Source organism: Astatotilapia calliptera, chromosome 6, assembly GCF_900246225.1.
Source record: "Astatotilapia calliptera chromosome 6, fAstCal1.2, whole genome shotgun sequence".
In the NCBI taxonomy this organism is placed as follows: domain Eukaryota; kingdom Metazoa; phylum Chordata; class Actinopteri; order Cichliformes; family Cichlidae; genus Astatotilapia; species Astatotilapia calliptera.
The window spans coordinates 32,705,956-32,717,817 of record NC_039307.1 but is presented as its reverse complement, the minus strand read 5'-3'; the positions used below and the strand labels follow the sequence as shown (position 1 = coordinate 32,717,817).

At 41.7% G+C, this 11,862-nt stretch overlaps 1 protein-coding gene across 2 annotated transcripts in view; it reads right to left on the bottom strand.

Annotated features, from left to right (window-relative positions):
• fam20cl (family with sequence similarity 20 member C, like) overlaps positions 1-11,067 on the bottom strand; it is a 37,236-nt gene extending 26,169 nt beyond the window's left edge. Inside the window, exons 1-8 of one of the 2 annotated variants that reach the window (XM_026171801.1) lie at positions 10,987-11,067; positions 10,252-10,704; positions 8,343-8,518; positions 3,055-3,133; positions 2,707-2,799; positions 2,369-2,484; positions 2,010-2,190; positions 382-491 (exon numbers count right to left, since the gene is read on the bottom strand). In XM_026171801.1, the coding sequence (XP_026027586.1) occupies positions 382-491; positions 2,010-2,190; positions 2,369-2,484; positions 2,707-2,799; positions 3,055-3,133; positions 8,343-8,518; positions 10,252-10,700 (1,204 nt within the window). In that variant the 5' untranslated portion in view covers positions 10,701-10,704; positions 10,987-11,067. The remainder of the gene's footprint in view (positions 1-381; positions 492-2,009; positions 2,191-2,368; positions 2,485-2,706; positions 2,800-3,054; positions 3,134-8,342; positions 8,519-10,251; positions 10,705-10,986) is intronic. The other variant, XM_026171802.1, reaches the window with a different exon arrangement.
• Between the last annotated feature and the right edge of the window lie 795 nt (positions 11,068-11,862).

Genomic DNA, 11,862 nt, shown 5'->3' with positions numbered 1-11,862 from the left:
TTGGATGTTTTTAGGTGGCAGAGCGCTTATTAAGTGTCTTATAAAAGTTATATTTAATGTAATATAATCAATGTTATAAACAGCATCTTTTCATACTCAGAAAATAGGCCTAAACCCCAATCTCTAATAGATATTTTTATTATAATTGGGAAAATAAAATCACAGGTGGAATATAGCGTATTTTAAATATTACTGATGACTTCACTTTTCCACCACATGGCAAGAAGTTTTTTTTTTTCCTCTCCTATTAGATGTCAAATTTCCTGCTCAGGGAACCTTTAGGGAACATTCCCTGAAGGCTCCCTTGTTTGCTGGGTCATCTGTAACAGAAATTCATCCTTTAAAAATCCAATCTGGACAATGCAACAGACAAAAACGTACTCATCAAGAAGTCCAGTATGACCATGTCTATGAAGTCCACCAGTCGTGTGCCCTTGTCGTATGGCGGTGTCTTTTTCACCGTGGAGCAGTACTCGGGTTCTGTCTCCCACCTGAAAACCACGTTCTTTGTAAGATAAAATAGAGCAGGAACATCCAGCTTTTTATTAGCATTCAAATGAGCCACAGCTCATTATTCAAATGGATTGAATGATCACCTCCAGCAGAAAACTTAATCATGTTAACTATAACCCATGATGTACAGCGTAATTAATCAAAGTTTTATGAGTTTCTGTTAAAGAAATGAACATTAAGTTCACAGCCTACTTATACAGAAGGGTCAAGTGTAGGAAATATGAGGACAGCTATCTGGGAACTGCAGGTAGTTTCTAAATGTAGGATTTCTATTCTGTTTTTACAGGATACATAAGACTAAACAGCAGTTAGATATTTGTGAGGAACATATACTTTAGGTAAGTAAACCTACAGGTTAGCAGTTCTGTTTCAGGAGACAGTATGACAAGAACAGCAGACTACATGGGGTGGGAGCTTAGAAGATGCTGGGATACTAAATCCTGCATCACTTGGTAAACATTGCAGTAATGGGGTATGATTGTAGCTCAGCTGCAGGGGGAGAGGTGGAGCAGAGGTTTCAGGGGGCAGTGCCAGGAGAGGCTGGCTGGCACAGCTGTTTCACAGCCTCTGATTTTGCCTCTCTTATTTATGCAGTAGTGGTGGGACCGGAGGGTGGGAAGATGAGTATGAAGAGCAGCTGGCAAAGAAGCAGTCCAGAGATCAGTGTGCAGTTGTGCGTGTTGGCCAGGAGGTGCTAAAAGCACGCTATGATATGTATTGTGAATTTTACAAACCGAATACAAATAGTTACTCATGGGCTTCTCGTATTTTTCAACGACTTTGATTGACGAATAAACCAAATGAATGCAAATAGTCAGCAATCAGCCAACAAACCATCACCAGCTTCACGCACACAGCAACATCTCGCCTGTCAAATTAACACTAGAGAGTGTCTATATGTGTCCACTCATCTGAGTGTTAAATGAACACTTTTGACAGTGTTATATTTTTAAAAGTAACCTAGTCAGTTCTGAAGATTTACAATGGCTAACACCGAGCAGTGCTACATTTTCTAACACTGGAATATTTCTAACATTTTGAGTTATTTTCCAGTGTTAGAAAATCAGCACTGCTCAGTGTTAGTATAGTACTAGTGTTAATTTAACACTGGAGATTTTGCTGTGCACGGATCAGGCAGGAATGAAATCACCAAGGAAACAGGATTTGGTTCACGAGCTAATATCCAGCCTGCCACGGGGAACTGCAGTAGTTATGAAGCACAAGTGTCGACACTTTAATGCTGACTCTTTGCATATCTTTGATTTATTTGCCAGTTATGACAGTTAGAGTTATGACATGCTTATGTTTGCTATTTGCTAAACGATAGAAACAAAACAAATTAGGTGGCAAAGTGTATCAAATTTATGCCACTGCTAAAACTTTTGTAAACACTATATTAATAACTTTGTACTGATATAGTGCAGGGTGTAAGCTTTCCTTTATCACTGAGCACATTTGTTTTCTGTATGGCTGGACAGCCCAGGGCGTCCACTAACTTTGCCAGCTTGCTTCGGCTGTAGGAACGTCTCCACGGAGATCTCCAGGTCTTGCGCCTTGCCAGGGAGAGATCTGGTAGCATGACAGCCAAGGAGCCCTCCAGGTCCCTGGGGCGGCCACACACAGCGTGCTCTGTTGAGCAGTAGTAGGAGCACTGGCCGTAGAAGCACTCATTTCCCACTAGGGGGAGCCAGAGGTGCACAGAGAAGGAGAAAAGCAAGCAAGTGAACAGGAAAAAATGACAGAAAAATGTTTTTGGTGATGTGAAAATATGAAAAATAAAATGAATTTATAATAGGTTGACATATGAGGGCGTTTAAAGCCTGCTGAATTAATAAAGGGTGTACTGGAGTGTTACCAGGGGAGGCAAAAAAGGTTCGTGCCAGCTTGCGGTCAGTAGTGACGTCTTTGATCTCCTTGACCACATCCACCAGCCTCCCAGCCACAGGGGGGATTCTCCTGTAACCCAAAATCCTGCAGAGAGTGTGAAACAAAGTGTGAGATGAGGACAGGATTAAGTGCAGAGATAAAAGACCCCCAAAAAAAGGCTGAGAAGAGAAGAGATAAGAAACTATAATAGTGTTACATAACTTGCATTTTTTTTATGTGGCTATTTTGTCCACCGTTTCCCTTGTGGTGCTCTCTGTAATAGTGTGTTGCTGTGCCCTTTTGGATAAGAGAAATTTGACTTGATACCTATCCAGATGAAAAGCTGCAATTTCTGCATTGTGCCGCTCAAAGTCAGAGAAATAGTACAGGTTGTAGTTGGTTTCTTCATCTCTCTCCTGCCTGTCAGTAAAGATAAAAATGCACATCAGAAAGAGTCTATTTATTGACTCACTAGATTTGAACAAGTGCACACAGACAGTAGGAGTTTGAGACACATTTTTTCTACTATTCACTCAAACAATACAGCTGTCTGACGACTTAGACATCCATGTTTCCCATCTCCACTTATTGTTCTTGTTTCAAGAGGCCATAAAGGAGTCTTATACACACTGAGAGCTATGATGACTGTGTAGGGGTTTGCCATTAGCAGCTTACTTCATGGGCTTGAACATGGCTTGTCCATAGCTGGGAAATGACATCACCAGCTTCAACTGAGTACCCCCAGATTTCTGCACTGGAATACAATACAGAGGGTGTTACCATAGCAACAAAGTGCATACACACTCACAAACACACAAATAATACGCCACGCTGTGACAATACACTGGCCATTGTTCAGGAAAAAGCACATACACACATGCACGCGCACAGACACACACACACACACACACACACACACACACACACACACACACACACACACACACACACACACACACACACACATAAATTGTGATAGCAGAGACTTTATTTCCTAGAAAGACTTTGGAAAAAGAGCAAATGTGTGTCATCATGCAAATAGCACATTTCTATCAATCTGAGGATAAACACCTAAATGTCCACACAATGTGTTTCTCACACATATTGGCACTTCACAAAGACAATGTATATCTACCACAAACAGCATTATAAGGTCATGTGTCTATGCAGTGCTGTAAAAACCTAAGCACACTATTACTGCTTCCACAGTCAAGAGGGTAAGTAGCAGCCAGGCACTGATAATTAAATGCACAGCATTAATGCCACCACCTCTGTTAAAGCAGAAGTTTTCAGGTGTGTGTTAACACAATCGTCTCAGGAATGGACGTCCCAGAAAATTCAACCCAGGTCAGGTGAGACCCTGTAATGCTCAGAAAATTGCAAAAAACCCAAGAGCTACATCTCAGACTCTACAAGCCTCAGTTAGCAGGTTGAATGTTACAGTTCGGAGCACCAGATCATTGTGTTGATCGCGAACTAACAATATATAACAATTATTTTAGGGTCAAATGTGTGTTCTGACAACTAAAACTGGGTCACGCAACAGGATCTTGATCCCAAGCACAGCAGCAAATCTAGAACAGAGTGACTGAAAAAGAGGTGCTGCGATGACCCAGTCAATGTGCAGGCCTTCACCTGACTGACTAAATTCAGTTATTCAAGTTATTACTGCTAAAGGTGGTTCTACAAGCTACTGAATCATTCTTAGTTTTTCACAAGACTGCATTTTATAGAAACAGACAGGCAACTTGTCCAGGAAGTCGCCTGACTCTCACCGTGTGACAACTGGGAGAGGCTCCATCACCCACAACCCTAAACTGGATAAATGGAAGAAAATGGCTGGATGGATGGATGGATGGATGGATAAAATCGTATTCTCATTTTTCCACAGTTAATGTAGTAACATTTTAACAGGAACATCTGTCCTTTACTCACATTTTTTCTGGAAGGCTACTCTGGAAAAACTTTATAAAGCAATCCTAAGAACTTTGAAAAATCTAAATTTAAGTGATCCTGAACTGAATTTACAAACGTACTTTTCACAGTTATGCTTGCAACTGTGCTACGATACAAACAACTGTAGTTTTAGTGAATCTCTGTGAATCTCTACAATTATTTACACACATGGAGCGTGCGGCCTTGTGCTTTTCAACAACGGTTTCTTTTAACAAGGTTGTATGAAGTTTCATTCACATGCCATGCCAAACAAGGTAACAAAAAACCCATCTCAGCCTGTGTTTATGGCCTTGCTTGTTCAGCCAAGGCTATATTGTCTTTCAAAGCTGAAATAACATTTTGTTCCTACTACAAATTAATTGCTGAATCCAATCAGTGAAACACATCTTACGTCAACACTCAGAGTTTTTCTACCTGCGCTATATCTGTTTGGTATGACCTCTAGCTTTGGGTGGGTAATGTTAGGAAATGTTAGAGAGATATTGCTGCTGAATGTACTGGAGCAGCTCTGATAATATAGTTTTCTTGGAGATGGTCAAGACTGCACTTCACTATCTTTGAGCACCGTTGAATATGTTAACATGTTAGTATTACAATATATTTTGCCATGTACTGCACGTGTGATTCAGTTCACTGCAATTGGTGAGTTTCTTCTTGTTAAGTGTCCTTCAGTTTATTTTGGTGAAAGGAGTCGTCAAGGCCTGACTGGTGAATAAGGTTACACAGGGATCTATTTACAGCAAGAGCATTTTTCAAGAAAAATGTTAATATTTGACACCATCACTGACACCACCGTTACCTATCATAACAGGAAGCTATAGAATATATTTTGATATGACATTTTATCCCAACTTCATGGCACCAATGGACAGATGGTGCTGTGAAAAAGTATTTTCTCTTTCTTAGTCTTTTGCACATTGTCACACTTTTCAGATCATCAAAAAAATGTTTAATATTATGCAGAGACAAACCAAATAAATAGAAAATGCATTTTTCAAATGATGGTTTAATTTATTGAGGGACAAAAGCTATCCAAACCCTTTGCTTGCCCTGTGGGAAAAACTAATTGCCCCTAAACCCAAAAACTGACTGTGCCACCACTGGCAGAAAGAACAGCAATTAAGTGTTTCTGATCATTGACAATGAGTCTTTCACATCACTGTGGAGGAATTCTGACTCTTCTTTGCAGAATTGTTGTAATTCAGCCAAACTGGATGGTTTTCAAGCATGCATAGCCCCTAAGGTCAAATCATCTCCACCAAATCAAATCAAATCAAATCAAATCAAATCACTTTTTTTATTGTCACATCACATGTGCAGGCACACTGGCACAGCACATGCGAGTGAAATTCTTGTGTGCGAGCCCCACAAGCAACAGAGATGTGCAAACACAACAACACAAACGAGCAAAATACAAGAATGGCCAACCTGAAACTAATAAATATATGTACAATATATAATAGTGTATGCATTTCTGGATGTGTATACTAAATATTTTCCTACGTGTGTGTGTGTGTGTGTGTGTGTGTGTGTATACACATTTTTACAAATTAAATAGTAAAAAAATAAAATAAAATAATAATAATAATAATAATAAAATATATAAAATATACAGAGTTGAATATGTGCAAAACAAGTGGCATTTATATACAGTGTGGAGTGCATAATGTTGAAGTTCCAGTAGTGAAGCTGAGGTGTCTATGACGTGTTCAGCAGTCTGATGGCCTGATGGAAAAAGCTGTCTCTCAGTCTGCTGGTACGGGACCGGATGCTGCAGAACCTCCTTCCTGATGGAAGCAGTCTGAACAGTTTATGGCTGGGGTGACTGGAGTCCTTGATGATCCTCCCCGCTTTCCTCAGGCACCGCTTCCTGTAGATGTCTTGGAGGGAGGGAAGCTCACCTCCAATTATCCGTTCAGAGCACTGCACTACTCGCTGGAGAGCTTTGCAGTTGTAGGCGGTGCTGTTGCCATACCAGGTGGTGATGCATCCAGTGAGGATGCTCTCAATGGCACAGCGATAGAAGGTCCTGAGGATGCGGGGGCTCATGCCGAATCTTTTCAGTCTCCTGAGAAAGAAGAGGCGCTGCTGCGCCTTCTTCACTGTTTTGTTTGTGTGTACTGACCACGTAAGATCCTCAGCCAGGTGTACGCCAAGGAACCGGAAGCTGCTCACTCTCTCCACAGCAGCGCCGTTGATGGTGATGGGGGTGTGTACTTCTCTGCACCTCCGGAAGTCCACTATCAACTCCTTTGTCTTTGCGACGTTGAGGGTGAGATGGTTGTCTTGACACCAGTGGGTCAGGGCGCTGACCTCCTCCCTGTAAGCCGTCTCATCACCGTTGGTGATAAGACCCACCACTGTAGTGTCGTCCGCAAACTTCACAATGATGTTGGAGTTGTTAGTGGCTGTGCAGTCGTAGGTGTAGAGTGAGTACAGGAGAGGGCTCAGTACACACCCCTGTGGAGCACCAGTGTTCAGTGTGATGGGGGATGAGGTGATGCTGCCCAGTCTGACCACCTGGCGTCTGTCAGACAGGAAGCTAAGGATCCAGCTGCAGAGGGAGCTGCTCAGTCCTAGATCCTGCAGTTTCCTGTCCAGCTTCGAGGGAACGATGGTATTGAATGCTGAGCTGTAATCTACAAACAGCATCCTCACATACGTGTCTCTCTTCTCCAGGTGTGACAGGGCAGTGTGTAGTGTCAGGGCTATGGCATCATCAGTGGACCTGTTGTGGCGGTATGCAAACTGTAGAGGGTCCAGTGAGTCGGGTAGTGCAGAGCAGATGAAGTCCCTGACCAGCTTCTCGAAGCATTTGCTTACGATGGGGGTCAGGGCTACAGGTCGCCAGTCGTTCAATGGGTCGCCAGTCATTCAATGTTCAAATCACCAGATTTGAGTCTGGACTTTGACTGGGCCACTCCAAAACCTTCATTTTGTTTTTTAACCATTCAGAAGTAGACAAGCTGGTGTGTTTCAGATCAGGGCATGAACTGACAGTCGGGCATTCACTATCAGGATTTTCTGGCAGAGAGCAGAATTCATGTTTCCATCAATTACAGCAAATAGTCTTTGTTTTGAGGGAGCAAAGCAGCCACAAACCATCACTCTACCACTGCTGACTGTTGGTATGATGTTCTTTTCATGAATTGCTGTGTTACTTTTACAGGAGATGCTACGAGGCCCAAACCTTCTAAAAGGTTAATCTTTTGTCTCTTCAGACTATTTTCCCAAAGTCCAGAGGATCATCTGCGTTTTATATTTACTCGGGTTATCTTTGGCTAACACTCAAATGCGCAAAAACCTAGGAAATCAGGAAGGGGCAAACACTTTCACGGCACTGCACATAATGACTGATAGTATATACTGTTACACTTTTTGACAAGTAAGTCGTGTTTGTGGACCATCCAGACAGTCCCCTCCCACCCAAACTTTATTATCAGTGTAGAAGTTCAAACATAAAGAAATGTGTATTTTTAAGTTTGCTACATGGTCAGTAGTTCAAGTATTCCTGCTCATCCTCTGCTGAGCCCCCAAGGTCCCTCACAGTGGCTTTCATTTCACTGAAACTTCACAGTGAATCTAAAATTGAAAGACAGGCCCTAAACCTCAGGTGTCACACACTCACAACAAGCCTGCTCTTTATTCTGCTCTTACCCTCCCTGTAGCCCACAAACCTTTACAGGTTGAGCGTAATTTTAATGTTGGTTGTCCTGGAGCTACTTCTTTTCAAGTCATTTCATGAGCAGGCTGCAGTCTTTAACACACCAATTTATTTATCTCAACTAAAAACTGACTCAGATGCTTCAGTTTACTACTCTGAAAACAGCCAGCCCATGGTTGTCTGACACCTCAGCTGTGGCACATCATCATTAGCATGTGGCATCAGGCTCTGCTGTAACCATACATTGATACTGTTGAATAACAGCAAAAGGAAAGCATTATAAAGAGGCGTTTACTAGATCGCCCAAAAGAAAAACATAAAACTCGGAACCTGAATATCACACCTGTGCTGACGATGCGATGGGTGGCGAGCTGCTGCATCAGGGGCTCCATGTTGGGGTCATGATGGGGGTAGAGCTGCCAGCGGGAAATGCCCAGGTGAAAGCGCAGCCACGGAGGGTGGCTGCTACTGCTGCTGTTCCAGTGAACATCCTCATAGCCGTCCTGGCTCGCACTCACCCTGAATAATGATTGCATTTGGTGAATGAAATGCACCTACAAAGCACTCTTCTACTTTAACCAAGCATTTTAAAATTAGACACACATTCATCCAGTCATGACCATTCATGACTAGAGAACTGCAATCCATACCACTGTTCACAAAGAGGCTGAGAGAGCGACCTCCCACACTACATTACAAGTGGAGGGACAAGTGGAGCACGGAGCATTCAGTCAGTGTTATTTACCAAACTGATGAGCACTTTTTAAGGTTTTAGTTTTAATCTAGCTGAGAGCCTCGGCTGTGTCACTGCTCTCCTCTGCTCGCTGTTTCACTGTCTGTGTGTGTGGGAGTGTCTGCTCACTGTTAGACAGATGCACAGGAAAAGACAACCGAAGGGGAGAGGAATTACTTGAAGATTAACTGCTGTTAGACACGTTGGTTGCTTTACTATAGTTGCAATGAACGCTTAAAGATGTCAACAGAACACGCAGAAGCGAGGCCAAATGTAAAAGGAGCCAGCTGGGAACGCTTTGATCAGCAGCAACCGCAGCATATTCAGTGTATTTCACAAAGCCAGCACAGCATCTTCACATTTCTTGTTGTGCCTGTGAAAACTGTAGCCCATATGTTTAGTTTTGCTTAGGCTACATCAATATGGGCCACAGTAGCTGAATACATGGAGCAACACTGTCAGCAGCAACAAGATACTGTGTGTGCTCCCTGCAGTCTCACCCATCTGGTGAAAATCTTGACCGACCATGTTTTCAGAGAAATATACAAAGAGGTGCAATAAAACCAGAATTACTGTGGAATACTGTGAAATTAGAAATACTGTGATTAGGTTGGAGCTTTTTATTGCTTCATCTAATGTCTTGTAGTTACTGTGGAAACAGTTTGTACAGTTTACAGTGTTGCACTTACAGTTGGGCTCATAATTTTTAGGACATAGATACATTTTTTGTACTTCTGCTTCCATACACCCCAGTGGATTTTCAATTAAACAGTTAGTATTTGACTGAACTGCACACTCTCTGCTTTAATTCTTTTTTTCTATCTTTTGTTTTTTTTAAAACTGTGCATGAACTCTTTAGGAATTACGGACAGATTTTTATACAAAGGCCATTTTTATGCATATGATTGACTGAAAAGCAATATATGGCCAGATGAGGCCTGTTCTCTTATTATTTCATGACAAATGGAGTAGAATTAACATCTGATTCAATTCATAGCTTTTTGGAGTTCAAATATGAGGCCCAAGGAGGAGTATATCATTATGCTGAAACAATAGATACATCTATTAAAGAATTAAGGGGTCAGTCAACAATCTGGCACATTCTTAAAAAGAAAAGAATCCCTTGGTTAGTTCATTGTGACCAAAAGACCTGCACGATGACAGAATTATTCCCATGCAACTCAAGGAAGGAAACACAGCTGAAATTCTGCACTTCAATCATGTATTAGTTTGACTTAAACTCCGCTGGGATGGTGTGCAGACCAAGAACTACAAAAACTGCATCTTTATCCAGCAAATTATGAATTTAACTGTATGAGACGTTTCAGTAACAAAGCAAAACTGAGCTGAATATGAACTGAAAGGTGCTAAAGCAAAATATCCAAAGCAAAGATTGGTGAAGGAAAGTGGTTTTAGAAAGCTAAAGTACTGTTTGACTGTGGTGTTGAGGAGTGATGCTGTCAAAGGAAGCATGAGTCACAAGCATACGGTCTTTGCATATTAAGTGCATCATACTGACCACCTCTGGGAGCTCCTCTCACTCGCCTTGACTTTTGGTTTCACCCTCAGCAGCCAGTCCTCTTCAGGGACAGGAGGGCTGGGCATGTTGTAAAGTGGGTGACCAAACAATGCCTCCAGCTTTAGCAAGTCTGACTCAATTGAGGCATTTTTGCCTCCTTTGTCAGAAAGTGGTCGTACATGACTCTTAACCATCTTCTTTCCATCTTTATGGGAAGAATCTGTTTGTATATTATCAGTTGGTAGCTCAGCTGGACCTCTGATCACCACAGAGGTGTAGTTGGTGTGTGCCAGGTCTCTTGGAATGTGTGTCCTGGGTGGCAGTGGGGTTTCACAAGGCTGGTGGTAAATGGAAAATGAAACAAGAGCCAGGAGGAGGTGAATGAAAATGGTGACGAAGGCCAAGGACAGACAGATTGTCCTGGAGCGCCGGCGTATACGCCACATCATCCTACTGAAAAGAGAGTGATAAAGAATGAGGAGAGGTGAATGCATGAGGGGGAGAAAAGAAAATGGAAGAAGATTTTTAATGAAACGTTAGCAAAGTGTAAAATTTAAAGCAAAAACATACCAAAAAAGCAAAATACCAGTATTAAGTAGAACATAGCCTTGATAAAGGCTCATATTCCTTCACCTGCTCTTCTTCTAATTTGACCTTGTAATGCATTCATGAATCACAGGAGTCTCCATCTGGCATATGAAGAGAAAATGTGAGTAAAGAGTGACGTACACAAACCTTTTAATGTTGCCTGACACCTCTCAGCTGTTGTTAGTGTGTTTCCCAGAGGAATAATAAAGAGATTCAGTATCCAGTCAGCCTTGTCTTCTTTATCTACACGCGACCGGGAGTGGTGCCAGGTTAAAGTGATCTGGATATAAATCAGTGTGTTTACTCGTCTCTTTCAACCCAAGTGATTGGGGGAGAGGGGGTTGGGGGGTAAAGCATTTGCCCTGTATAATGTCATTCTTCTCTGACAAGAGTAAAAGCAAAAAATGTAGCGTATGGCAAAAAAAAAAAACCCCTAATAAATACACCTAAATCTACTAAATCTTTACACAGTTTAAATAAGTTTTCAGTTTTAAAGCCTGATTTTGTCTGTTCTTACAATAAGCACGGCTATATTGCTACTGCTGCAGAAAGACTTCTGTCCTTCATTCCAGGACTTTCCAAGACAAGTTTTGCTCTTCTGTCTGTTTGGAGGAAACTTCTAGCTTTCAGCTGAAAGCTTCGGGCCGGTCTCAGATCCAATGACAATGTAGAGATGAAAACTCTTTGAAGAACACCTTATTCACACTTTCAGATAACAAGATGAACTTTATTCCATGGGGAACATTCAGTTCACACACAGTTATTCATGAGAAAGACACATCTTTCTAAACCATACAAACGCACAAAATGCTAGAGCAGAGCAGAGTCAAGTGACAGAATATATTAGCTTGCAGAACCCTTTACTAAAGAGTATTAGATTAGCTGTTATTTGTGCATCTTATTGAAATTTTGTAACCTATTCAGGGGGCTAGGCTCAAGGTGTTTTCAGAATCAGACTGATTCAAAATGTTACTTAAATTACTTAAATGTTCATTATTTTGGGAAGCTTGCAAAAGAAAAAGG